This window comes from Podarcis tiliguerta (assembly GCF_965153285.1).
Source record: "Podarcis tiliguerta genome assembly, chromosome: 17".
Classification (NCBI taxonomy): Eukaryota; Metazoa; Chordata; class Lepidosauria; order Squamata; family Lacertidae; genus Podarcis; species Podarcis tiliguerta.
In genome coordinates this window covers 38,168,724-38,196,528 of record NC_139550.1, presented here as the reverse complement: position 1 = coordinate 38,196,528, position 27,805 = coordinate 38,168,724, and the positions used below count along the sequence as shown (strand labels likewise).

The following is a 27,805-nucleotide window of genomic DNA, read 5'->3' as shown; positions in this document are numbered from 1 at the left end:
CAACATGACTAAACTGCTACTGGTGCATGGAGGTCCATGACGAATGCCAGAACACACAGAAACACAATTTACCTTCCCGCCACAGTGATACCTATTTATCTACTTGCAGTGGCATGCTTTTGAACTGCTAGGTTGGCAAGAGCTGGGACAGAGCAACGGGAGCTCACCCCATCGTGGGGATGCAAACAGCCAGCCTTCCAATCAGCAAGCCCAAGAGGCTCAGTGGTTTAGACCACAGCACCACCCGCGCCATATGTGGATATGAAGATCACCAAGTGGGAGTGGGTGGCATTCATGTTTTATTCAAGCTTGATCCATTAAAATGAAAAAGACTTAACTTAGTTATGTTCATTAATTTAAATGGGTCTCCTCTGAGCAAAACATAGTTGAATATTACCCAAAGCTTATGGAATTTAGAAGGCAAATGGACAATGTACCGTATTTTTCGCCCCATAGGGTGCACCTATTTTAATTGGGGGGGAAATAAAGAAAAAATATATTCCCCCCCCGGGGCGGGGGAAGCCCGAGCTTCCCCCGACCCCAGAACAGGCTGCTATCCACAAGCCGTGGGAGAGCTGCCCGAAGGGCGCTGAGATCAGCGCGCCCCAGGCTTCTGGGTGCAGGCAGCTCTCCGCAAGCCGTGGGAGAACTGCGCGAAGTCGCGCAGCTCTCCCACGGCTTGCGGAGAGCTACTTGAAGCCTGGAGAGCGAGAGGGGTCAGTGCGCACCGACCCCTCTCGCTCTCCAGGCTTCAGCGAAAGCCTGCATTCGCCCCATAGGACGCACGCACATTTCCCCTTCATTTTTGGAGAGGGAAAAGTGCGTCCTATAGGGTGAAAAATATGGTATTTAAAAACATGGCTTCCATTTGGGCCAGAGATTGGAACCTGTAGCCCCTCCAGGATTCCCATCCTCTCTGACATGCTGACTGAAGTTGGAGTCCAAGACAAACACTGAAAGAGCCACAAAACCCCAACTTAGATTATCCTTTCTTGCTACTGTACATAAATGAATTGGAACACTGTTATAGTACCATTTTAAGTGGTATAGTCTAAAATCAAAGAGTGGTTTTCTAGTAATCTTATGTTATTTATCATATTTTGTAATAACTATGATTTAATGCTCTGAATTAGTTAAGGAAAAAAGGCTAGGGTTGCAGGGAAATCAATTCTTTATTTGAGGCAAACAACCAGGGCTCATCTTGCTCCAGACTACAAAGTAAACTGTTTCATACTCTTATACTGCTGGTGTCAGGATGGTGAGGTTAACAGGAGACACTGCTGGGTCCATCTCACAACATGTCTCATGGCTGCATGGTGCTAGTTTTCCTTCTCCCCACAATCCGTGCAGTCAGCAATGTAGTCATTAACTATGTGCAAAACCCCATGGAGAGACAGGTAGAGAAGTGATGGGCCTGGGAGAGTACAGCAGGGCAAAGAAATTCAGGAGAAGGGAAGAACCCATCTTTTCACAGCCAGACCCAAAGCAGGCAGCCCTGGTCATTAAGGCAGACATCAGTGTCTCACAAAAAGGCACAGTGTTAGAGGCGCTTAGGAAGGTCAGCACTGAGGCAAACAGAGAAAAGGTGTGTGCATCTTCACATAACTCTTAAGGCACGAGGGCAGGAAGCAAACACTGGCTGGAGGCCTGCTGCTGGCACAGGGTTCCTCTTGATGGGCTACAGCTTGCAGGTGCCAGGCTTCTCCATGTTATGCAAAAGATAATAATAATGAATGGAGTTCTGTGACCACAATGGAAGGCACTGAATGAATGAGAAGTGCCTGGAAATCCTGCACTGGATACTGGCTGTCTCATCTCTGAAAGGAGAACGGGGACCAGGGAGAGAAGAAAGGCAGTTAGAAAGATGCATTAAAAAGTACTGCTTGTTTTCCTATAGCTCTCCTGTGCTGGCCCTGGCATAGATACTCCTATTACAGCTAAGCATTCACACAGCACTTGAACTGTTTAAGGTGCCAACGTATTGAGCAATATTGCTGACTGGGGTGGGAGGGAGGACACTGAGGGCTGGCATAAGGCCACCTAGTGGGTTCACAAAGGCTTCAGTGCCACATTAACTCTCAGTCATAAGGCTGCATGGAAGGTGGGGTAGGGGATTGCTATTGGTCCGTGGACAATAGAGCCTTGGCTCTCACGTGTGTCATCATTTAATTTTCATTTACTGCATTTATATCCCACCTTTTCTCTATGGAGCTCCTCATACAATCCCCAAAACAGTCTGCTGAGAGGCAGTGACTGGGGGTGAGCTTCATGGACAAGTGGGGATTTGAACCCTGGTCTCTCAGGTCCTAGTCTGACATTCTAACCACATTACCACACTGACTCTCCTGGTTTATCATCTCCAGAGATAATTGCTTGGATAAGTAAGTGTTATTAAAGCTGAACAAGTATGCTGGTTATACATCACTCAAGGCTACACCTTCTCAGGGCTCTTACCCTGCCACAGTTCTATGCGAAATTTGAACTGATAAATTTGAAGAAGTTGTGTATCACTCCCAAAGGCAGCTGGGCAGCATTGCATCCTAAGCAGGTAAATGGCTTCAGGGGGTTTTGTTTCACCACCCACCCATAGCAGAACTCATTGCTCCAACTGTTCTTACCGCACTACCCTTGGCTGGCCTGAGTGCCCTCCTGCTACTTCCCCGTGGCACCTCAGCCGGGCTCTCCAGGGACTCCAACCTTTGTGTGAGTGCCAGCTTCTGCTGTATGGCCATGCGCAAGAGGGAACTCAGTGTCTTCTTCTCATCCTCAGCAGCTGCCAGCTGCCGCTGCATCTCATCTAGCTGACTCACATACTGGTCACACCTGGAGACAGATGGAGGTGGTGAGTTCAAGGCGAGTGTCAAAAAGGATCAACACCACAGAATCCTGGGCAGGCCTTACACCAGCTCTCAGTGCTTTGCATATACTCAGGGTCCCATCAAATGCCAGAAAAGGAATGGAATATCCCACTGGACACTAATCACTGCTTGCTGAAATCTTGGCTCCCTTTAAATTAAGGGTGGTTTCTAGTCCTTATGGTTGTGAAATTATATTGGAAAATGCATGAGCAATGCCTTGCAATATCTCAGAAGCTATAGGAATAGGGCTTCAATAATATGAATAGTTTGGCCAACTGTCAAAACAAGTTATGAGGAATCTAAGAAATTTTGTTTTATGCTGTGCAATATATAGGCTCTATATTCCACCCTTTGGTGTCACAGAATATGACAAACATTGCACATCTTGGAGTTTTGTTTTAGTTCAGCACCCCCTCAAAGAGCATTACCTCGCCCCTGCAGCTTCCTTCTCTTGTGCAACTTCTGCGGTCTAAGCAGCTTTCCATCTCTTTCTATGCATCGTGTGAAACCAGCCTTCCTAGTCCACAACCAGTCAATACCACTATTACTTGATTCCTCCAATCTACATGGCAAGTCCTCAGTTCCAGCACTTGTGTGAGGATAGTGGCACAATTCCAACATGAAACAGGAGCAGCAGTAGATCAAAGGCTCAATGCCAGCCCCCACCCACTTCAAGAGGTGGCTTACCTCCAACCTCTGCCCCACTGCCCCTTCTCTACTATGCACACAGCTCCCTGGGATGCCCGTTCCTAACCTGCTGGCGAACATGGCACGCAGGGAGCAGAAAGTAGCAGCATCCTCCTTCAAGGCTTTCAGCTCATGACGCAGCTTGGCCATGGTCTCCGACACCAGCACCTTCTCGCCCTCAAACTGGCCTTTAAGGTTTGAGAGGGCGGCCTCTGCAGTCTAAAAGGGAAGGTTGCCAAGGGTCAGATGATGCACTAACAAAATGAATTTCAATAGGGACAAATGTAAGGTTCTGCATTTAGGCAGGAATAACCAGATGAACAAATAAAAGATGGGGGACACTTGAAAAGGATCTAGTGGTCTTTGTAGACCACAAGCTGACCCTCAGTCAACAGTGTGATGCAGCAGCAAAAAAAGCAAATGCTATGCTATGCTGCATCAACAGAAGTCTAGTGTCTGGTCAATGGAAGTAATACTACCACTCTGTTCTTCCTTGGTTAGACTACGCCTGGAGTTCTGGGCTTCACAATTTAAGGGGGATATTGACAAGCTGTAACATATGCAGAGGAGGGATGAGCAAGATGAACAAGGGCCTGGAAACCACGCCTTATGAGGAATGGTTGAAGGAGCTGGGTATGTTTAGCCTGGAAAAGAAGAGATATGATAGCCACCTTCCAATATCTCAAGGGATATTACATGGAGGATGGAGCTTGCTTGTTTTCTCCTGCTCTGGAGGGTAGGACTTGAACCAAGAAAGGAGATTCCAACTAAACACCAGGAAGAACTTTTTGACAGTAAGAGCTGTTTGACAGTAGAAGGGATTCTCTTGGGATGTGGTGGACTCTCTTTCCTTGAAGGTTTTAAAGCAAAGGTTCAATGGCCATCTGTCACGGATGCTTAATTGAGATTCCTGCATTGTAGGGGGTTGAACTAGATGACCATTGAAGTCTCTTCCAATTCTTTGACCTATAGCTTCTCTCCCATGGAAACACCCTTTGCCGTATGCAGAAAGTATCATTAAAGCACTGGCACACAAACATAGCGCACACACCCTTCTATGCTGCTCTGCATAGGAGACTCAAACAGGCAGCCGGAACCATTCTACCCACAAGAACAATCTTGGAAGAGCCAGGCACATGGGGCTACCAGCCTGCTGATAAGGAAATACCTTCAAGAGGCTACTTCACTTGCAGGTCAGCAACAGGGAACACATCAACAGGGCACCTTCTTTCAGAGACTGAACAAGTTTATGTGTCTCTAGGATTACACTCATGGGTGGCCCCATTCTTGCTTCAGCCCTTTTTTTAAAAGCAAGAGAAGATGCTCCAGCAAGGAGCCTCCAGCCTAGGGTGCTTGAAAGATCCCAGGACTGCTCAATCCTGGTATATGTGCAAGGAGTATTCCCAATATCCAGTCTTACACATGCAAGCTCCAGGGACACATGCAAGCTGTGTCAGAAATTCGTCATGTGTGTTTTTCAACAGGTGCAGGTTCAACTGCAACCACGTGGAGATCTCTGGATGCCAGGTTGGCAACTGACATCTCCATCTTTCATTTTCATCATGATGATGATGATGATGGACTTTTTGGAGCTAGTCGACCTGAACGGAAGATTCCGTGACCAGAAGGAGGAGGAGGACCAGGAAGAATGGATGAAATTTAATGATTTTAGTTAAATATGTTAAGTTAAATTAATTGGAAAAAGCTTGCAATCACCAGTTAGGCTTTGGACTTAAATAAGTAATGTGATGAATTATTATGTTTAATGCTGAATTGGGAAGAAAGAGTGATGTTAAGCGATTAAGTTAAAATTATAAGAACTTTGATTTGGAAAACCGTTAAAATGATAAGCATTGAAATTCAAATAGGGGGATACAAGGAAGTCACTTAAGAAGATTAGTTTTAATAAGGTTATGAGTTATGTTTGTTTGTTTGTGTTTTTAATTTTGTGAAAATCAAGAAAAAAAATTGGGGGTGGGGGAGACATCTCCACCTGACTGGCCTCTCCAGCTTTCTTAAGCAGATAAGCTGAAGAGCATATTTATTGCATTTATATCTGACCTTTTTCACCTTTTTCTCCAAGGAGTACATGGTTAACTTCTGTCCTCAGTTAATCCCTACAACAACCCTGTGAGGAAGATTCAGAGGCTGTGATCTCCCAGGTCCTAGTCTGACACTCTAACCACTACTCCAAACTGGCTTCCTAGAGTACTTCTGCTGTGGAGTCGTTTATATAAGTAGGTAAATAAATATGGGGAAAGAAAAATGTCACTTGGAGTAGGATCTGAAGTGTTTTCCTTGAAGCTTGAATTTGTTTTATTCTGGATTGTTTGTTTTACTTGATGTTTTAATGTGTTGTAAACCACCAATGTTTTTTCTTTAAAATGTAAAGTGGTATAGAAACAAAATTAACAACAAGCTTCAATTTTTTTAAACAAAAAATGATGCCTAGACATCATGTTGTGGTGACCATAACATAGGTTTAAGGTGCCATTTGGTGATTAGCTTAATTATCTGAGTTTCTAACACTGAATGCAAGCCCAGACCACCACTCTTTTGGGATGCAGCCCTTTCTGCCTTCTTTCCCAGGCCTGGAAAGTTGGAGGAACCCTAGCAACAGCCTAAGCACAGGGCTCATGCTGCAAACAGTGAGGAAAGCAGCAATGTTGCTAGGAATGCAGGGCTGTGAAGAGAACAGTGCTGGTGGGACCAGGGAGGAGCAGCAGAACAGGACAAGGACAGGAAGGTAAGAGTGCCCCAGGACTGCAGCCAAAGGAAGTGGGGTGGATAAACCCCTCCCAGAGAATGGGAAATTCTATTAACAGGGTTGCTATAAGCCACCACCCCCTCCAAGTGCATTTTCTTGGTTTGCACTGGATGCTGTCAGTCCGTCCAGAGCTTAAATATGGCACTGGTATTTGGAAGGCAGGGCCTGCTGTCTGGGTACCTAGATAAAGTGTCCTGCTCTGCATTCCCCACCATCTAAGGTACAGCTAGTGGTTAAATGTGTCAAGGTTTTTTTTCAGCTGTTGTGCCGAAACTCTGGAACCCAGGAGGCCCACTTAGCCCCATACCCATCAGCTTTCCAAAGGCTAGTGAAAAGCACCTTATTATTTAGGCAGACCTGTAGCCTGCCTCCCCAGTCTGCTGCTCTTTGATTGTTGTTGTTATTATTTGTTTCTTGGTGGCTTTCCAAAAAAGCAGCTTATGAAACATTAAAACAAATGGTATGCAAGGGCCTGTGATCTCAGGCCATGTCACATCACATCCAGGCCTATTTCTGGGCCAAAACCATGTGGGAGCACTGAATGAGAGGTTGGGAATACAATTCCACTCCAGAGAATCTTAGTTTTAGAACATGTTTCTAGCCTTCATTGTTGTAAGCCACCATCAAAATATTTCTGTTGTGGGAGGAGAAAATGCAGCTAATAACAATCCACAGTTAACCTGACATGATGGAAGGATGGAAGACACAAAGAGGATGATTTAAAGAGAAAGACATATGTAATGGAAAATATGTTTTTAAGGCATTGCAGTGATGGAATCCAATGGCTGGGTTGCTCTTAAAATGGTCTCTCTGTAAACAGTTTTTGTGAGTTAATTTATGCTGTAGCTTGACACTGTTATCAGTAGGAAGGAATGCGAGTTTGGGTAAGGCGAGCACAGATGGAGGAGACAGGAGAACTGTAATAAATCAGTGAACCAGGGAAAGAACTTTGATTTGAACATGTGAAAATATTCAAGCTGGAAAATAAATGCCGAAATAATAACTTACTGAAATACTACACATGCTGCAATCAAATATACACACTAAGTTTTTTTAAATATATTTGCTCTTTGCAGGGTTGTAAAGGGGCAGCTGATGGAAAATATAATTGGAATTATGGGGTGATTTTAACTAGAAATTGAGAACTAACAGCAACGGGGGTCTATCATGGACATATCTTGCAAGAAGAGCGGGAAATCAGTTTTGGAAATTGTATTGAATTAATTCAGTAATGATTTGTAATAATTTGGAAAATCAATAAAAATAATTGGAACAATCCCTTGCTCTTCCCATGATAGACAGAAGAAACCTGTGTAAAATAAATATATAATTCTGCAATTTGCAAGATCGCAAAATACTGCCTAGGCAAAGATTCATTAACTTTTAGACACAACATACTCACAGTCTGATGATACCTGTTTTGTGACTTCTTAACACATTCAGTTTTGCAGTCAGTGTAAGAAAATTCCCATAACTCTCACTGATGAGCCCATTTGGCACCAGTAGCCTAGCAGAACTCCATTCTTCTTCCTCTACCTGCACTGTTTGGCAGGAGGAGCAGCAGCAAGATGAAAAAGGTGCTACTGGCAGTGGGCAACCCACCAAAAGTGCTCATTGCACTAGCCGAGGGTGCTCCCAGTCCCATCTGCAGGCCCACACCTTTCTCACCCTCCCCATCCTATTCACTCAGGGCTGACTCGCACCACAACCAGGCTACTCCTGCACCCACCTGCTTGTTGGCCTTGAGTACTGTGCGCAGGGTGGCGATCTGCTCCCGCTTAGTACTCAGCAGGGACTTCAGCTTCAGCACCTCCTCCACCAGCGCCTCCTTGTCACGTTCCAGTTCAGCGCTGTGCCCCATCAGGCCCTGCTGATGCACCAGGGAGAGCGCCACCTGCAGGTGCCCTAGTTGTTCTCGCAAGACGGCGGTCAGGTTGGCCACATTGAGGGGCTCCAACCCACAGGGGGAACTGGGGCTGCTGGCTGGGGACTGGTCCCCACTGCTGCTTGTCTCCATTTCTGTGAGTAGGAGTTTTCGGGAGGACCGTCTTCTGCACATGCTCCGGGCTCCACGACCTTCCCGGTAATAGTCCAACACAACACGCTGAGGGGTGATGCTGTGGCAGGCACAGACATGATGATACAGAGCGGCCATCTCCTCAGAAAAACCCAGGAGCTCTTCCTGGGCCTGCGCCAGCCGTGACTGACTCTCCCGTGCCATCCTTCGGGCAACCCGCAACTCCGTTTCTAACTGAGCAACTGCCTCTCTCTCCTGCCGGGCTGCCAGCTGGGCCTTTTCTAACTCTTCATGGCAGCGCTCCCTCTTACAGGGTGATGGGTGGTCCCCGCCATTGCTAGGGCCAGCATCCAGGGTCTGAAACTGCTCCACCTCATGGTTGTTGCACAGTTGTTGCTGGGCTAGAGCCTCCTGGGTGCTGCTCAGCTGTTTCTTAAGGTCCTGCAGGTCTGAAGCGAGCGAGGCCTTCTCATTTTCTGCCTAATAATGCAAACAGGAAATTAGAAAGGGGATGGGAATAGAGTTTGGTGTTTATGTTTCCCAACACAAGGCATGTGCCATAAGATAAATCCAGATCCAAGGAGGCCAATAGAACTCTAAGTTGTTGGGACATATTCAAGAGCAGTGTATTTTGCAGAGCTACATCCTGGCATGGAAAACAGGAACTAAACTGGGAGTAGCTGGCAAGGACACTCTTAATAGGCAAGTGCTCTGAATGAGCAAGGACAGCGCTGGTTTTGCAGCCTTACCCGAGATTAAGGCTGCTCAGTTCTATTCCGAAACCGTGACCCTTTTGGAGGGATCAATACAGAAGAGACAGGCTTCTCTCTTTATAGAGCTTGCCACTCCCAGGTCTCAAGTTTCCATCTGGGCTTTAAAGAGCCATACAAAAAGAAGCTGAGCTTCAGGGCTTTTGATTCGCAGCCAGGTATTTCCTTTGGCCAAGGGCGGCCAGAATGAGGCTAGCCGGAAGTGACCCAGAATCAACTATCATAGCATTCACCTTCAGGAGGCTCTCCAAACTGTGGGTGATCTCTAATACAAGATAAGCTGTTAAAAATAGAAGGAAGATGGAAGAAGAGAGAGCTGCATTCTAGACAAAAAGTGGACAAATGTCTCCAACACCTTGCAAGAGTAGAACAGCATTCAAACCTCCTTTGCCAAGACAACTGGCTTGGCAGGAGGGAGAGATAATCTGCAGACAAGCAGTCTGAAGGGGGTGGGGAAAGTGCAACAGGGTCAGGCCAGAGCATGACGCCAGCTGGGCAGGATGTGCAGCTGCTCGGAATAACTTTAGTGGCTTCCTGCCACTCACTCTACAGGCGACTGAGAAGCTTCCAGCTCAACCGGAGTGGGGAGACAGACAGACAGACAGAAACAAACAGCAGACTCCACAGACAAGATTATTGGCAGAGTAGAAACCCGAAAGCAATGCCTCTGGCATCTGAGCGACTTGCAGTCAGAATAGCTCCTTTGAGTTCACTGTGGATCAATACTATCAAGCCATAATTTTGATCTCTAAAACCTTGCTTAGAAAATCACTTCCCAGCCTAGCATTTTCTTAGCTTTTGCCACACCCATGCTCCCCGCCCTACAGAAAGAGGAACTGGTCCCATTGCAGTACATTTTAAGCTTTAAAGAACAGGAACCAACTTTTTGACATCACAGCCTGATTGCTCATATTGGAATGGTGGCCATTATTTGTGCTGTAATACCTTCATGCTCTGTGCCTGAGGCAAAACGGAATGGCAAGCAGTTCTAGGGGATGCCATCCAATGCTGCACTGGACCACTTCAGGATTACAGATGGAAAAATCAAGGGTCTACAAATCTAGCTGGAGTTGCCCTTGCCAGATAGTCAACACCAAAATATCCCACTCCTGCATCCTCTGTGAATGGGGAGGGAATATTATTATTCTCTAATTTTTTATTTTTCCTTAAAGAAAAAATACAAATAGAAATGTGCACCCCACCATGAGACTTATCATTTATCATGATAAATTTCCAAAAATTTAAGACTTGAGATGGTTTGACTCCTTTCTGTTTTAACAACTCCAGAAATATTCTCCATATTTTCTCAAAATCATTTCTCTTCCATATTCCCCTTCTTACTTTAATAGCACACGTTAATTTATCATTAATCGCTATATCCCACACTTCTTTGTACCATTCTTCTATTCAGCATCCACCTTGCTTTTACCATTTCCTAGCTATGATAACTCTTGCCGCTGTCAACAAGGTTTTAAGTTCTTCATAGCTTGCGTACAGGGAGGGAATAATTCTGCTGGGCACAAGAGACCACTCACTCTCCCCAGGTTCTCTGACAATCGTGTGGCTGGATAAAAGCAAAGGATAAGTAAAGGTAAAGGGATCCCTGACCATTAGGTCCAGTTGCAGACGAGTCATCTCGCTTTACTGGCCGAGGGAGCCAGCGTACAGCTTCTGGGTCATGCGGCCAGCATGACTTACGCCGCTTCTGGTGAACCAGAGCAGTGCATGGAAACGATGTTTACCTTCCTGCTGGAACGGTACCTATTTATCTACTTGCACTTTGTGCTTTCGAACTGCTAGGTAGGCAGGAGCAGGGACTGAGCAACGGGAGCTCACCCCATCGCGGGGATTCGAACTGCTGACCTTCTAATCGGCAAGCCCTAGGCTCTGCATTCTTTGCAGGTACAAGAGGGCTCTGGGCAGGAGGGGAGGTGGAAGAGGAAAAACAAGGGGTCTTGCCTTGCATCAGCACACTGGGCTTTGCACAGCTAGTGCTGTTTATTCCCCAAGCCCAGCATAAAATGAGAACTGAAGCACATCCCTCCTAACAAGTTCCCCACATGCACCAGAGGACTCTTGTGTGGGAGATCAATGACAACTGCCTATTAGCCAAAGTAAGAGATGGACTGTCCAAGGAAGAAGAATTTGGTTTAAATGATGCCCTCCTGTAAAAAACAAGTCTCTGCACATTCAAATATAAATCACCAGGGGCAAAGACTAAACTAGAATCTTCTTGCCAATACTAGCTTTGTTTTTCTACAATGGAGCATTCAACAATTTGATTCCCTCCCTTGAAGTATTACACAGTAACTACAGAGACTGGGGCAAGGACTTTTTCAGAATTTGGATACACAGTACATGGCAGTGGACTAAATCTCTAACAGAGCTGCAAACCCCAAGTTAGCCAGCTGGGGTAGGGTGAGGGGTGGGGATAGCTAACCATTGGCATTGGCCTAAAACATAGCACATCTTGCTCCGCTGTGCAACAGGAATGCAATTCACGTTGTTAGTCATCTCATATTGAAACCAAACCTCTCCCTGATCCACAGAGCTAAACCTGCTTACCTGGAGCAGCTGTTGCTGCAGTTTGTGAATCTCTGCCAAGTTAAGCTCACTGAAGAGGTCTGCCACAAGACCAGGTGCAGGCCGGATGCTGTGGGGTGTGGAAGCCATGCTCCCAAGGCTGCTGGCATTGGCAAAGCCACTATCCTGTTCCTCTGCACGGCTGTGGCTAAGCTCTTCTAGGTTGGCTTGCAAGCTGCTTAGGGAGTCATGGCGCCCTCCTGTGCAGATGGCCAGCTCTCGCCGCAATTCCTGCTTCTGCTCACGCTCTGCCTGCAGAGCCTCTAGTGCCTCCTGAAGTTGGTGTTCTGCCAGGTCCCGGAGACGACCCAGCTCTAGCAGCTGAGTCCCAGCAAGCACCAGCTCTTCCTCTCGGCAGCTAAGGGCATGCTTGATGCTCTCAAACTCCACCTGAGGAAGGAAAAAAGGGCACAATACGAGGTGGTTGGCTGCTGCTCATCAGGCCCTGCCATTACTGACACCCACATCTTTCAGCTTCAACATCACTTGGACCAGTTTGGCATGACTGAATATGACACATGCTTACACTTTCTTTTTGCACCAACAGATGGAAAACAATCCCCACCATCCTTTAAGATCCAGCAGCAAGCCCTTCTTCCATGTCCTCTTATGTAAGTGTCAGACAGACATGTGGAATTGTGGACAGGCACCTGTATTGTGGAACTTCCTATCATCACAGTTCCAGACACCAAAACAAGAAAACCTGAGTGAGTTTTGAGTGGCCTATTCATGACGTAGATAAGCTGGACAGGCATTTAAGAGCTTGTCAGGGAAGAGTTAGAAGTTTTCAGTTTATCAGAGGGAGAAAGCATTCCCCAAGGGGGAGGGAGAGCAGTGAATCTAATAGAAGGGAGCAAGAGGAACAACAGGGAGGGGCTGGCTGTTCACAGGAAAGGCAAGGGTTAAGTTCTAGCTCAGATTCGGAGGAGAGGAGATACAGGCCAGGAGGTTAGAAAAAAGAGCGGGAAAACGAAGGGAGAGGCGCCTTCGCCATTGTGAGGGTGGCTGGTCATGGAGAAGCAGAGCTCAGAAGGTATCTGAAAGAAGTGACTCTGAGGAAGAATAGTTAAAGTTGAAAACCGTTTATAAGATTGTTTTGTTAATACGCAATAAAAAGTTTTATAAAGAACAAGAAGCATTTGTGTGGTGATCTGAAGAGGACAACGACCAGTCCTGACAGAATACCTTCTGCTCTGCGCCTCTTCACTATACGTAAAGAAGGAGAAGCCAAAATGGAGGGAGCTGTGGCGCCAGTTGGGCAAGGAGAAACCCCAGCGCTCCAGCTAACATTACAGGACTTATGGCAACAGAACTTACAGTTGAAAAGTCAAGTCGACGTACTGTCAGCAGCACTGGGAGAACAAAGAACCATGCTGCAAGCGACGTGTGGAGATAGAGTGAGTAAAACATTTACTGTACGTCCGCGTAGCTTCAAGGGAGAAAGCTCTGAATACATGGCTTTCAAGACAGAAATTTCTTACATAATTGAGATAAAGGATAAAGAATTTCAATCTGAGCGAGAGAAGGTTGCTTATGTGATTAATTTCTTGGAAGGGAGGGCTAAGGACTGTGTTATACCCCTAATATCTCGAAGGGATGCCGCCCTAGGAAATCTACAAATGTTTCTGCAGTATCTAGACACGATTTTCTTAGACCCTGCGCATGAAGTAACCACAGCAAGGCAGCTGTTGAGAATGAGACAAGGAAAAGACACTGTGGGAGTTTATTGGTCCAACTTTAGTTTGCTGGTGCAGAAATTAAAATGGGATCTGAATTCCCCAACAGTTGCAGCCCTTTTTAGGGAAGGACTGAATAATGAGATTTTAGACCAATTGGCCCAAATGCCAGAGCCTAGTTCCTTGGATTCTCTGGTTCGAACGTGCCTGCAATTGAGCCTACGCGTGGAACGGAGGGCTAATGAAAGGAAGGAACAATGGCGACCACGGTGGCGGGAAAACAATATTATTGAAAGTACAGAGAGCAGAGCGGGCAATATGCCAGGACGAGAGCGGCCAGAGCCCATGGAATTAGGAGCAGCCAGACCCCTCCCAGTTACTACCTCTTCCATGGTAAGAGGAAATGCAGGGAGAGGAAGAGACATGAGGCGTTGCTTCGTCTGTGGAAAACCAGGGCATCTAGCACGACAATGTCGCAATCGTAAAGGATGGGAGTCTCTATCTGGAGCAGACATGGGAGAAGACAATTGCCCAAAGGAACTGCATCAGGGAAACGAATGTCCCCGGCTGGAAATGGGAGCTTGCAGCCGGGTGGAGAAGCAATAGAAGGCTCTCACGCAGAACCACCTATCCCAGGACTAACGGTGAAGGTGCAACTACAACTACCCAATGGACACAGGGTCCAGGTAGAGGCGCTGTTAGACTCAGGAGCGTCAGCAGATTTCATAGACCAGAAATTGGTACAGGAACACAAAATCGCTTTGTTACCTTTGAATTTCCCACTGCGAGTGAAAACAATTGACGGCAGACTGCTACTGTCAGGAGAAGTGACTTATGAGACTCCACCAATGAGAATGGATATGGGTCATCACTCAGAGACCAGGGCATTTCATGTGACCAAACTAGCTGGACACCCGATGGTGCTGGGCATGAGTTGGCTCAATCGTCACAATCCGGTGATTGCCTGGCATCAAAGGTCTTTGGTTTTTGGTTCAATCTATTGTATGACACATTGTTTGGGGCAAAAGGGAAAAATCTCAGTGGAAGTAATGGGAACAGAGGTAGAAGGGAAGTTGATGGGGAATGAAAGTGAGATTCCGTCACAATATATTGCTTATCGGGATGTTTTTTGTGAAAAAGAAGCGGATAAACTTCCACTACATAGGCCCTATGATTGCAAGATAGATCTAGTCCCTGGGGCACAGTTGCCACCAAGCAAGATATATGCCATGTCGGAAGTAGAATCTGCAGCATTGAGGGAGTTCCTGCAAAAGAATTTGCAGAGAGGTTTTATTAGAGAGTCCACAGCCTCGGGGGGTGCTCCCGTCTTTTTTGTCAAAAAGAAAGGGGAGGAAGGGGCACCGAGATTAGTATGTGACTTCAGAATCCTTAACAGCCAAATGAAGCCTCGCGTGTGCCCACTGCCACGTATAGATGACCTCTTAGAGAGAGTAAGGTCAGCCAAAGTCTTTACCAAGCTTGATCTACGAGGAGCATATAATCTGATAAGGGTCAGAGAAGGGGATGAGTGGAAAACCAGTTTTTGTACTAAGTATGGTGCATTTGAATTCTTGGTAATGCCTTTTGGCTTGCAAAATGGCTCAGGGGTATTCCAAACCTTCATCAACCACGTCTTAGCAGGTATACTGGATCAGTTCTGTGTCTCTTATTTAGATGACCTCTTAATATATAGTGAAAGCATGGAGGAACACGTAAAACATGTCACACAGGTGTTAGAAAGATTGAGGACCAACAGGTTATATGTGAAGTTAGAGAAGTGTAAGTTCCATACACAAAAGGTGGAGTTCCTGGGATATTGCATTTCCCACAAAGGGGTGCACATGGACCCCAGTAAAGTTCAGGCAGTGGTGGAATGGGAGGCACCTAAGACTAAGAAAGATCTACAGAGGTTTTTAGGATTTGCTAATTTCTATCGTAAATTCATAGGTAATTACTCCAAAATCACAACGCCACTGACTGATTGTCTAAGAGGCAAGGGGCCATTCAGATGGTCTGAGGAAGCACAGAAGGCCTTTGATAAACTAAAGGCGGTGTTTGCTTCAGAAAAATATCTTATGCACCTAGATCCTAGTAAACGTATGAAGGTAGAAACTGATGCCTCTGATAGGGCTATTGGGGCCATTCTGCTGCAACAGGACAAGGAAGGGGACTGGAGACCCTGTGCCTTCTACTCTAGAAAATTAAATCAATCAGAACAAAACTACACCATATTTGATAAAGAACTTTTAGCTGTGCATGCTGCCTTTAAAGTGTGGAGACATTTTTTGGAAGGGGCGTCACATCAGGTGGTGGTACAAACAGATCATAAGAATTTAGAGTATTGGAGAACTGCTAGACAGCTAAACCAAAGGCAAATTAGGTGGGCGGAGTTTTTTGCTGGGTTTAATTTTAGGATTGAGTATATACCTGGGCATCAAAACGTTCGTGCAGATGCGCTATCGCGCAAACCTGAGTATATGGAAGGGGAAGCACCTCCCAAGTTGCGAGAAATACTGAGATCGGATCAGTGGGGGTGTGCAGCCGTAGTAGTGGACGGCAGGGAATTCCAGCGATTGACAGTAACAGATGAGTTTGCACAAAAGAAAATGGAGGAACTGAGAAAAGGTAGAGGGGAAGAGGAAGGTTTCAAAGAAAAAGATGGATTGTTGTACAGGAGAGGGGTGCTGTATGTACCTGCAGGTGAATTAAGAGGTAAAGTGTTGAGGCAACATCATGATAACCCGACTGCAGGACATTTTGGTAGAGAAAAGACCCTGTATCAGATCACATGACAGTTCTGGTGGCCAAAGTTGAGGGAGGAGGTAACGCAATATGTAAGAGGTTGTGAAGTATGTCAACGAGCCAAGGCACCCAGAGCAGCTCCCGCAGGGTTGTTGCAACCTAAGCCCACGCCGGGAAGGCCTTGGGATGTGGTGTCTATGGATTTTATAACGGATCTACCGTCATCCCATAGGCAAACAGTGATCTTTGTGGTGGTTGACATGCTAACCAAGATGGCACATTTCATACCATGTACCAAAATTCCGACCGCACAGGAAACTGCAAAGATGTTTTTACATAATATTTTTAGGTTGCATGGTTTGCCATCACAAATCATTTCAGATAGAGGGGCCCAATTTACATCACAATTTTGGAAGAGGTTAATGCAGTTACTAGATGTGGAGTTAAGCCTCACGTCGGCGAGACACCCGCAAACCAATGGGGAAGCTGAAAGAACGAATGCAACACTACAACAATATCTGAGGTGTTATGCTGGTTATCAGCAGAGCGGGTGGTTAGAGAAGTTGAGTCTAGCAGAGTTTGCGTATAATAATGCAATGCATGTGTCTACGGGCAGAGCCCCATTTGTGGCAAACTATGGCTTGCACCCAAGGGCATTCCCAGGTCAAGAGGAGCAGTTAGCAGTACCAGCAGCAGAACAAATGATAGAGGAGTTGAGGTGCATTCATGAGATATTGAAAGAGGATTTGGAAGAAGCTAAAGAGGCTTACAAGAGAGCTGCAGACAGGCACCGGCGAGTTGGGGAAGAAATCCAAGTAGGGAGCTGGGTATGGCTGTCTACCAAGGGACTACCAATACGAGGGAGGTGTAAAAAGCTAGAACCAAGGAGATTGGGACCTTTCCAAGTAAAGGCTCAAATTAACCCAGTCACTTTCAAGCTTCATTTACCTGAAAATATGAGAATACACCCTGTATTTCATAGATCTTTATTGTCAGTGTTTGTACCAGCACATAAGTATCAAATTTCAAGGGAACCACCTCCTTTTCCCACCATGATGGGGGAAGAGGAGGCTGAAGTGGAAGAGATATTAGACTCGAGAATAAGTAGGAGGAAATTACAGTATTTGGTTGCATGGAAAGGGGTTAGATGAGTCTGAGAACTCATGGGAATCAGCAGAAAAAATTAACGTTCCAGAATTGCAGAGAGAATTTCATAGAAAATATCCCCACAAGCCAAAACCCCATAACTGGCATCTTCAAGAAATTTTTGAAAAGACAGATAGCGAGGAAGAAGAGTTCAGAGGGTTCGGTCCTTCAGAAACAGAGGAGAGCGAGGAGGAGGAAGGGGGGCTTAGGGGAGGGGGTGATGTCAGGGAAGAGTTAGAAGTTTTCAGTTTATCAGAGGGAGAAAGCATTCCCCAAGGGGGGAGGGAGAGCAGTGAATCTAATAGAAGGGAGCAAGAGGAACAACAGGGAGGGGCTGGCTGTTCCCAGGAAAGGCAAGGGTTAAGTTCTAGCTCAGATTCGGAGGAGAGGAGATACAGGCCAGGAGGTTAGAAAAAAGAGCGGGAAAACGAAGGGAGAGGCGCCTTCGCCATTTTGAGGGTGGCTGGTCATGGAGAAGCAGAGCTCAGAAGGTATCTGAAAGAAGTGACTCTGAGGAAGAATATTTAAGAACCGTTTATAAGATTGTTTTGTTAATATGCAATAAAAAGTTTTATAAAGAACAAGAAGCATTTGTGTGGTGATCTGAAGAGGACAACGACCAGTCCTGACAGAGCTATTAAACAATTCTGTTTTATTCATCTTGCACATTATTCTGCAACAAGCTCAAAATAATTTTAAAATGCAAATCCTATATCCTAGTAGCAAAGGCGGTGGTCCTGTACTTTTTAGTGAAACAAGGGCATCAGCAAAGTCAATATGTCTGCATAATTGTGGAACTATAAAAAAAATTAGTTTAACTCAACACAGAAAGAGACATAGCAACAGGTATTCGAATCTAGAAATTGGACTATGCGAGCAATTAAGCATCAGTAAAAAGCAAGGGGAAAGGAACTTAAGAATGGAAGGATGGCGAGAACTGGCCTGCTCCATTCCCCAACTATTAACACCACTGCAGAGAAATCAGTATTGTGGGGTGCAAACTTGAGTATAGCAATTACACCCCCCAGAGCTTTTAAGAGTTCTGATCCCTTTGAAGTTAAGAGCCTTGGAGAAATACGTTCAATCTGATAAAAAATACTTCCTCCAAACCCAATTAATTGCACAGATCCCAGGTACAAAGGCAAACGCAAACACACACACACACACACACACACACACACACACACTGTATATAATTTCAATTTGTATACTGCCTTTCATATGAAGATAACGAGGGGATCACAACATAAAAATAAAAAATGAGAACACAAATATAAATTCAACAAATATTAATAGTACTTTAACATGCAGGCCTTCCAAGAGGCATCCCCTGCCATGCCTAAACTATTGAAGGTTCTTAAGGGTCATTCCATATAAGGTGATCCAATGTATACTTGTTGATTGATCAAAACTTAAACTTAATATTACAAAATATTAAGGAAGAAAATATTAAGAAAACTGGATGACATGAGGTAAAAAAACTGGATCACTTGATATGGAATGACCCTTAACTCAGTTGGTTAGAGCATAATGCTGATAATGCCAAGGCTGCAGGTTCAATCCCTGTAAGGGACAGCTGAATATTCTTGCATTGCAGGGGATTGGACTAGATGATCCTCAGGGTCCCTTCCAACTCTATGATTCTATAAGAGGCTTGCTTCGCGTTCCTAATAGTGATACCTCAGAAATCAAACAGAATCTGTTCCGGAAGTCCATTCAACTTCCAAAATGTTCAAAAACCAAGGGGCAGGAAGCTCCTGCAGCCAATCAGAAGCTACGGAAGTTCTGTTGGACGTTCGGGTTGCAAAAAGTAACACTCACTTCCGGGTTCGCGGCATTCGAGAGCCAAAACATTCAACTTGCAAGGCGTTCAGGATCCAAGGTATGACTGTACTACGGTCTTTCTAGCAGCAGGCAAATGCTTTCTTTTTTAAATTCTCCAAGACAATTAAAAGGTTTTAAGATTTTAAATGGCTAACACTTTAAAACAGGGCTAGATTCAACTAATGTTGCACTAGCAGGAGCTGGCACAAGTCCTAGTAGCACAATGTGGCTTCCCTGCCTCCTCCTGCACCCCCATATCAGCTTGGGAGGGTCAGGGGAACCTTCAGAACAGTGCAAATGGGGAAGAGGAGAGGAGAATTCTACCCTGCAAGCAGAATTCTTGCACTGGTAGAATGTTCATATTAGTACGACATTGAATTCCACCCTTAACGTTTTGAACTACAGCTTTAAATATTTTTAGACTGTTTATGATGGTTGGTTGCATGTTTTAAGTCCTATAAGATTGCTCTTGCAATACTGCTAGACTGCTGAGGTTCAGAATCAACTAATCAAGGCTCAGAGTTCAGCCATCTTAGAAGTGTCTCTATAGCAGCTGTATTAGTATCACCCCACTTCCATCCACAAGCCAGCAAAGGTCCATTGGGACATGGTTGTAGGTGAAAGCAAACATACATTTGCAAAATTCAAGCAGGTGAAGACAACTGAAGCAGTATTCCTATAAAGCAGATGCTATACAACAGTGTGGTTTACATTTGGTCCACACCACTGTATGAAAGGCACACATTCAAGTGTACAGTGCCAGGCCCACTATAGTATGTGGAAGATACCAATACCTGACTGCCCTTGAGCACGGAGACCTGCTTCTGCAGAGAGATGTTCTCCTCTTCAAGTTCAGCACAGTCCTGCAACTGACGCAGCTCCCGTGTCTTGATCTGTTTGATCTCCTCACATAGCCGGGCCTTCTCGGATTCTAGGATCTGACGTTCCTGGGAAGACAGGGGAAAACAGGAACCAAGTCAGACATGCCACAAAACACCCATCATATGGTATTGCATCAAGGCAGGAATGGATAAGGAAGAACTTGATATAGGATAGGTTAATGGCAAGATCCAATACCCAAAGCAACTTCATCCTACCTACAAACACTTTTTAAAGCTTTCTTTTTCCATGTTAATTCATGGAGGCTCCTCATTAAGCTTTAAAACCCTGCTTTTCTGGGGGTCAAAGCTGCATGAGGAGCCTCCACCAGAAGAAAGTACTTGTTCATACAGCTCATGCAACTTGCTTCCAAAGGAGTCAGTGAGGACCAGCACAGTGGATGGCTTTAAAAGAGGACTGGTCAAATTCATGGAGGATAAGGCTACTAGCCATTATGGTAGCACTCTGCCTCCATAGTTGGGAGACAGCTTTGCTTCTGAACACCAGTTGCTAGAAATTAAAGAGGGGAGGGTCCTCTTGTGCTTGGGTCCTGCTTGAGGGTTGCCCACAGTCATCAAGTTAGCCACTGTGAGGACAGAAAGTTGGTCTAGATGGCCTACTCCAGCAGGATTCTTCTTACATTCTTGAGCACAGGGACCCCACCCAACCCCCATTTCAAAGCTTTGTCCTCCAACTTGGAGGATAACCAGCATGGCAACGGGAGGCAGAGCTAGCATGATTGTCCCTGTGGTCCCCTTCATCTTTTTAACATGGCCCAGTAATGCCTGAGCACTTGATTATTAAATCAAAGTGAGGGAGAAGTGTCCACATGGTTTCACACTTAGAAGTATATCTAACACTTACATCAAGCTGCAAGTACAAGCTGCTATTGGTGGTCAACCACAGCAGAACATTTTTATGGCATGACGGTGAATTTCACCCAGAGTACACTGTAGAAATAACAAAATGCAGGGAGCAACGTCTCACATTCTCATGGACGTCTTAATACTCCAGGAACAAATCACTACTACTTTTCCCATTTCACAGCTAACCATTTTTGCACTCTGGCTTGTAGGACCATTGTGTTAGATTCCCCCTTTTTTGCTATTCTGTTTTTCTATGTTATACACTACCAAAGAGGCCCACACATTTCAGTTGGCTGGCTACCAAGGCTAAATTCTATGGTTGCCAAGATCTTGGTCCTCTCAATAGCAGAAGGGCAAAACCTTATTCCTGCTTTTGCACTGTGTGAGCACTCAGAGCAGCTCAGAAACATAGAACAAATGTGGAAATGATCCTCCAAGTTACCTCCCAACTCAAAGTCTGGGGGAATTGCCACACTATCATTCTGAGGCATTAGACACACATTTCAAGCTGCAAAATCAAACAACCACTGCAGACCTCCCCTGAAACTTGGAGATGGAAGTAGAACATGCTTGAGGTACTTCAAAAACCTTGGAAGCAATGAGACACAGACAAGCCCCGGCCCTCCTCCCATTATGAGGGTTACCATAGTTGTGTTGTGCTTTATAACAACAACAACAACAACAACAACAACAACAACAACTATTATTATTATTATTATTATTATTAATATTTATACCCCGCCCTCCCCAGCCAAGGCCGGGCTCAGGGCGGCTAACAAGCAATAATAAAAATAAGTTGAATGAATACAACTTAAAAACAAAATTAAAAAACATTAAAATATTGAAACATTAAAATATTAAAATGTAGCCTCATCGCAGGAGAAAGGAAAAGAAAAAAGAAAGAGGGGAAGGGAATCAAATTGGCTCCAAGCCAAAGGCCAGGTGGAATAACTCTGTCTTACAGGCCCTGCGGAAATCAGATCCTGCAGGGCCCTGGTCTCATGAGACAGAGTGTTCCACCAGGCCAGAGCCAGAGTTGAAAAGGCCCTGGCTCTGGTTGAAGCTAATCTGACTTCCTTAGGGCCCGGGACCACTAGGGTGTTGCTATTTATGGACCTTGAGGGTCTCCGTGGGGCATACCGGGAGAGGCGGTCACGTAGGTACGAGGGTCCTAGGCCGTGAAGGGCTTTAAAGGTCAAAACCAGTACCTTAAATCTGACCCTGTACTCCACCAGAAGACCTCTAAAGCACAGCATGATTTCTGAGATGATTCCCCAAAGCACCTCCCCAGCTTCAAGTTTCGGATGACCTCTAGGGTTCATCAAGCTCACCAGAATGGGTGGGATACTCTAGCTTTATAAACTCTAAACCCATAAGCATTTAGTTCAGTATTCTATGTAGCTGGCTTTCATTAGTTTAAAGAACAAAAAATATAACTTCCAGTCTTGATGGCTGCAGAAATAATCTTGGATACACATGGGCAGTGGTTGGTGAGATTTTCTGAATGGAAACAAACAGGACTTACAGTAGCCAGATACTGGGGCTGCAGTGCTTTATATGACTTGAGGGCCTCATCTGCCCCTTCCTAACTTAGAAACTATTATGGCATATAGGTGGTACATCAATCAATAAAACAGTGGAAACAGAATTGTGCAAAATGCAGCTAACTGCTTACTACAAATATTTCATTCCTTTATCAATTTAGCAACTAACCTAATACACTTTAGAAAATACATATGTACAGACTTGTGTGCTAGACAGTCCTGAACTACAACCCGTATGGACCACCCCCACCGCAGTTTCTTAACACAATCACATTACCTTCCTCAAGTCCCGCAGAGCCACACCAATACGCTCATTTTCTACCCCATTGTTGTCCAGCTGGGATCTCAGATGCTTTACATTGTTCTGAAGCTCCTCAATGGTCTGAGTCAGGCAGGCTTCTTTGGAAGCAGTTTCTCTGAGCAGACATTCTTCTCGGCTCTCGCCATCAGCTGCTGCCCGTTTGTGACTGCTGTGGGACTCTGCTAAAGCCTAGGCAAGATAGAAGGAGGCGGGAGATTATGGTTAAGAGCTCATTGCCCAAGCTGGAAACATGTTAAGGGCATCCTTGCCCAAGGCAGAACAGGGGAAACTTTCACTCACCTCCTTCATGTGGACCAGCTCCATGCGTAGCACCTCCAACTGGCCTTCCAGCTCACCACAGCGCTGCTTGAGCTCACCATTTTCCTCTAGCACAGCCAGCCCATACTGTGCAGCCTGGACTTTTTCTTGGGTTGCCTCCTGCAGCTCAGCCACCAGTCGCTCCACCTCTGCTTGAAGCTTTTCTGGATCTTGGGCCATGGAGGCTGCTGGCATGCTGCCCCTGGCCAATGACAGATAAATATTTGCTAGGAGGCAGGAAAGCATAGGTGGAAGCACAGAAGATAAAACTATCAGGCTTCTCTATCCAATAGACAGAGCTGCCAGTCAATCCCCTTTTAAATCCCATTATGGAGATCCCTTGCACACCCAGATTTCATCTCCCCTGCTCATTCAAAACTCAAATATGCCACTGGGGCTCCAACTAAAATCTGGGGTTCTTAGGCCAACTCTTAGCATGGATGAGTAACATCTCCAGGCAAGTCTAATCTATTGATTACTTTGACCTATACTAAAGAAAGAGACATATTTTACTCATTTTTATTTAACAATATATGCCGCTTGGTTGCAGTAAAACCTCTAAAACAGTTATAGGCAATTAACTGTATAGACATGTATGTGGTAAGGCATATTTTATAGACAAGTAAGGTTTAATTTGTGGCTTCATACAGTAACATTTACAAGTCTGACTTGACCTAACCCCCACCATGGACAAAACAGACCAAAGATGGCTCAGATGTGCATTAGCTAGGAGTTAGCCAGGAGCTTGAGAAAACCCAAACAGCAAATAAAGATACAAAATTAGAGTACTAGCCTCCACTAATCTGATTACTGCACCCCAACACATTTTGAACTTTTATGGAGCTAATGATTCAAAGTCAGGCAAAGAGTTATTGTTCTGGGAGGCATCTGAGAAAGAATAGTTTAGATGTTAGCCCCAGACACCAAGGCATAAAATATTTAAGGTAAAGGTAAAGGGACCCTTGACCATTAGGTCCAGTCGTGGCCGACTCTGGGGTTGCGGCGCTCATCTCGCTTTATTGGCCCGTACAGCTTCCGGGTCATGTGGCCAGCATGACTAAGCTGCTTCTGGAGAACCAGAGCAGCGCACGGAAATACTGTTTACCTTCCCGCCAGAGCGGTACCTATTTATCTACTTGCACTTTGACGTGCTTTTGAACTGCTAAGTTGGCAGGAGCAGGGACCGAGCAACGGGAGCTTACCCCGTTGCGGGGATTCGAACCGCTGACCTTCTGATCGGCAAGTCCTAGGTTCTGTGGTTTAACCCACAGTGCCACCCGTGTCCCTCCTATAAAATATTTACTGGGAGTTTTAATCCATTATCTCAGCATGCAGGCACAACTACTTAAAAATCAATTAACATGTATGATTCATCATGCAACGGTCGCAGCTAGACCATTACTGTGCCAAACATTGGTGCCTATTTGGTCAGAAACATCACAGTCCTCAGCCCAGCAATTGTATCCCACTTTCTTTCTCCAAGGACTTCAGCATGGCATAATTAATGACCAAGAGGGAATCAGATGGAAAGATAATAGTACCACTGGGAGAGGCAAATTCAACCTGCCCTAAAATTATGTTTAATGAGAGCTCCCCTGCTCACAATATATGTGGCTGAATATAAATGTATTGCTTCTAGAGGAGACCTTGGCTTTGATAGACCCTCTGAACTCAAAAGAACATCCAGTGAAAACACCTCCATGCAAAACCTTGCCTATGGAACATGCTCCTTGAAGCATACTAAGAGAGGCTGCTACTGACAGACTGTACTGACTACAACATGGAAGGAGTTGCTTCTTAGGGATATAGGGGACAACATTGTTTTATAATTTATAATTTAGATAGAAGTAGCATCTTCCCTATGAGAAGAACTGACTTACAGGAAAAGACCAAGGGATGTCTGGAAACTGGGGAGATGCCTTTCAGATACTCAGAACCCCAGAGTGAAGGCAACTGTCATTCTTTACACAGCATCCAGTACCGCCTCTGTGCATGGAAGTATCATTTAGGAATATGCAAGCTTCCATAAGGAATATGGAAAATTTGGTGGTGGTAGTGGTAGGGATACAGAGAAAGCATGCAGCCATGCTTAGGAAGGTCAGGAGTGAGGTTTGCTTTCCTTGTAATAGTGAGGGGGCAAACAGCAGCAGAACAAAGCTTCACACTGGCTAACCATTATAACTGCAAGCTTCTCTAAAAAAATAACACAAGCAGTAATCAGAATAAAATATCACTGTCTAACGGGTGGAGTATCAGATTAGAGTTCATGTCACTGTTCACAACTTGCTTTTTGTTATTAGTTAATACCTGCTGTTAATGCTTTGACAATTACCACAAATTACACAGTCAGGTTTACATTTAGGGAAATCGCAGGGGTCAGCACACCCAGAGTGCAACGGATGAGCCTCCACTTAGGAAAATTCCTTCAGGATCAATGTATCTTCTACTACCAGGCATTTGGCGGAAAATGTTTTTTGATTGGCCAGACATTCAAAACCAAGCTATATGCTGACCTAGAAGATATGTGCCTTGATTTCCATTGCTCCCCATTACAAAATATAACAAAATGTTGTCATCCACTCCTTAACATTATCAAGCATTTTAAAGGATGTAACAAAACAACTCCATCAAAGAATGGTCCACCACAGACTTGTAAATAGTTACTTGCTTAGAAAGTAAATGTTATTTGCACCAGTCTACCTTGAGACAAAGGAGCATGCCTCTGCCTTCCCCAGAAAATAGATGTTACTAGCTGGAGAAGTACTGGATAGCAAAGGTGGAGAAGGGTGCCAGACTTCCCTTTACAACCCAGAACACCTTATTTGCACCTGTCCCGCTCCAGGAGTACCCACGGAACCAAATACTATACTGCAGTTTGCAATCACAGGAAATGAAGCAAGTTGTATCTTCTCCAGATCATTTTGCTAAGAAAACAAAGAGCTTTATGACACCTTAAGTCTAGTAAGATTACCACAGTTCCTACGGTGGGTACTAGAGGAAATGAGGATACAGCTAAAAAAGCTAGAACTAAACTCTGCTTTCACAACAGTCTTCAGACAGGCTTGAGAGACTTCTGCTTTGATGACACATAAGCTGATCCACCACCACTTGACTTCCCTCCACACCAATGCAATGAGAGTTACAGACTACAGCGCTACCTTTATGAGTCTGTCAATGACTCAATGAGTGCAGGGCAATGTTAGTACTGTAATAAGTGCAGAGGCTTACTTGCCGCCAAAGTGAAATGGATTTGCCAGGGCTGTACCAATTTAATACCACAGGCGAGGGCTCACAAGAGAATGGACCGTATGAAAGAGCACTACATCACACAAGCTTTCACCTGGAGGTTCAGTTGGTATAGCCCTAAGGCAAACTGGCCATTTTAAAGAGAACTAGGCTAGAGCTGAATGTATGAGCGGGTGAGAAGGAGGACACAGTCAAACAGCTGAAACCCAAAGTTGAAAAGGCAGTAAGCAACAGGAGTCAAAACTGCGGCAATCAAGATACCACAAGTATCAAAGGAATGCTCCCATAAACAGTAAGAACAATTGCAGAAAAATGCTGTAATATCCTGTCTTGGAGAAACAACACATGCATACCTACCATCCTTGCACTCCAGAAGAATGACCACCTCCTGCCATTAATCCCATTTTACCCATGAACACATGCTAGGGCATTGGCCAAAGTAACTAATCCAGATTAAGCAGTCTAGGAATGTGTAACTTGACTTCACTTCTTCATAGTGCAGAAGATTGTTGCTTCACATTCTGTATTAAGTAATGGAGCACGGTACCCACCTTTAGCTGTGCTTCCAGCCACAGAATCAAATCGGAACCTGTGCTCCAGCCACAAAACCCCACACTTTCTCCCCCACCCGGTGCTTTGCGTGACGCCTTGCCACTTTCCGAGATCTCAAAACCTCACTGTTCTGCGACATTTTGGTTGGTCCCAATAAAAAAATACTGCCCTGCTGTGGATTTCTGAAGGGTTTACTTCCCCCTTCCCGTCTTCTAAATGACCGCTTATTTCGCTTTTTCACGCATCTCAAAAGGTGGGAAACACCACCCTACTGCGTGACTGGCAACAAGCCGGAAGAGGGCCGAGAAAACTGCTTTGCAAGCTCGTGCAAGGAATATTGTTGGCGCGAATCCGCTTTGAGAATACTGCCGCTTCCCCTCCCCACAAAAACCCCCGAACCCCCCACCCCCACCCGGCCCAGTGTTCTAACGCCCTGGGGTTCCAGAGGCGTAATGAAAAGGCACTCGGCGGTCACTTTCGGATCTGAACGCGGGCTGAGGCGAAAGGACGCCGCTCCCGCGGGCCGAGGCCGGGCTCGACGCGCGCAGAACCGCCGGCGCGCAAACACACCTGCGCCCTCACCTCGCGGGCGAGGGGCGTGGCCTCCGCCTCCGCGTCCTCCAATGGCAGAGCGGCAGCGCGGCTGGGCGCGAAGATCACTCCTCCGGTCCCCGGCAGAGGCCGACGCGGGGGATTTCCGCCTCAGGCGGGAGGGCGGGACGCCTCCCTCTTCTCCGCACGCGGCGTCCCCAGGCGCCGCTCCGCGCGGCCGGCGTCAGGCAGTGACACTCCGCGGGCCAGCCGCGCCAGGCGCCGCCGCCGCCGCCATCAACAGGCTATTCATCCTCCGCCCGCTCCGCCCCTTATAAGCCCCGCTCCTCCCCCTCCCCCCTCGAACGTTTGAAATTCCTGGCGCGCCATTATGTCTGACAGAGCGTTGGGGAGATAACGTTGATTGGTCTCTCCGGGCAACCGACTCGGCGCGCCGCAGTTCTAATTGGCCGGTTCTTTCACGTAACGCTCTTCCTC

The 27,805-nt window shown here is 45.8% G+C and overlaps 1 protein-coding gene across 3 annotated transcripts; it reads right to left on the bottom strand.

Moving 5' to 3' along the window:
* Window positions 1–1,153: 1,153 nt before the first annotated feature.
* On the bottom strand, window positions 1,154–27,777 carry LOC310668102 (protein bicaudal D homolog 2-like). Of its 3 annotated transcripts, none has more exons than XM_083421031.1 (9): window positions 27,347–27,777; window positions 22,961–23,180; window positions 22,637–22,849; window positions 19,865–20,017; window positions 11,665–12,072; window positions 8,042–8,809; window positions 3,613–3,764; window positions 2,619–2,823; window positions 1,154–1,817 (listed from the first exon to the last, which is right to left on the bottom strand). In XM_083421031.1, the coding sequence occupies exons 2-9, from the start codon at window positions 23,171–23,173 to the stop codon at window positions 1,812–1,814; spliced, it is 2,118 nt and encodes a 705-aa protein (XP_083277157.1). In that variant the 5' UTR covers window positions 23,174–23,180; window positions 27,347–27,777; the 3' UTR covers window positions 1,154–1,811. The 3 variants fall into 3 exon arrangements, with proteins under 3 accessions (XP_083277157.1, XP_083277158.1, XP_083277159.1); XM_083421032.1 differs by having other exon boundaries at window positions 26,776–27,509; XM_083421033.1 differs by lacking the exon at window positions 27,347–27,777 and adding an exon at window positions 24,859–26,756.
* Window positions 27,778–27,805: the final 28 nt, after the last annotated feature.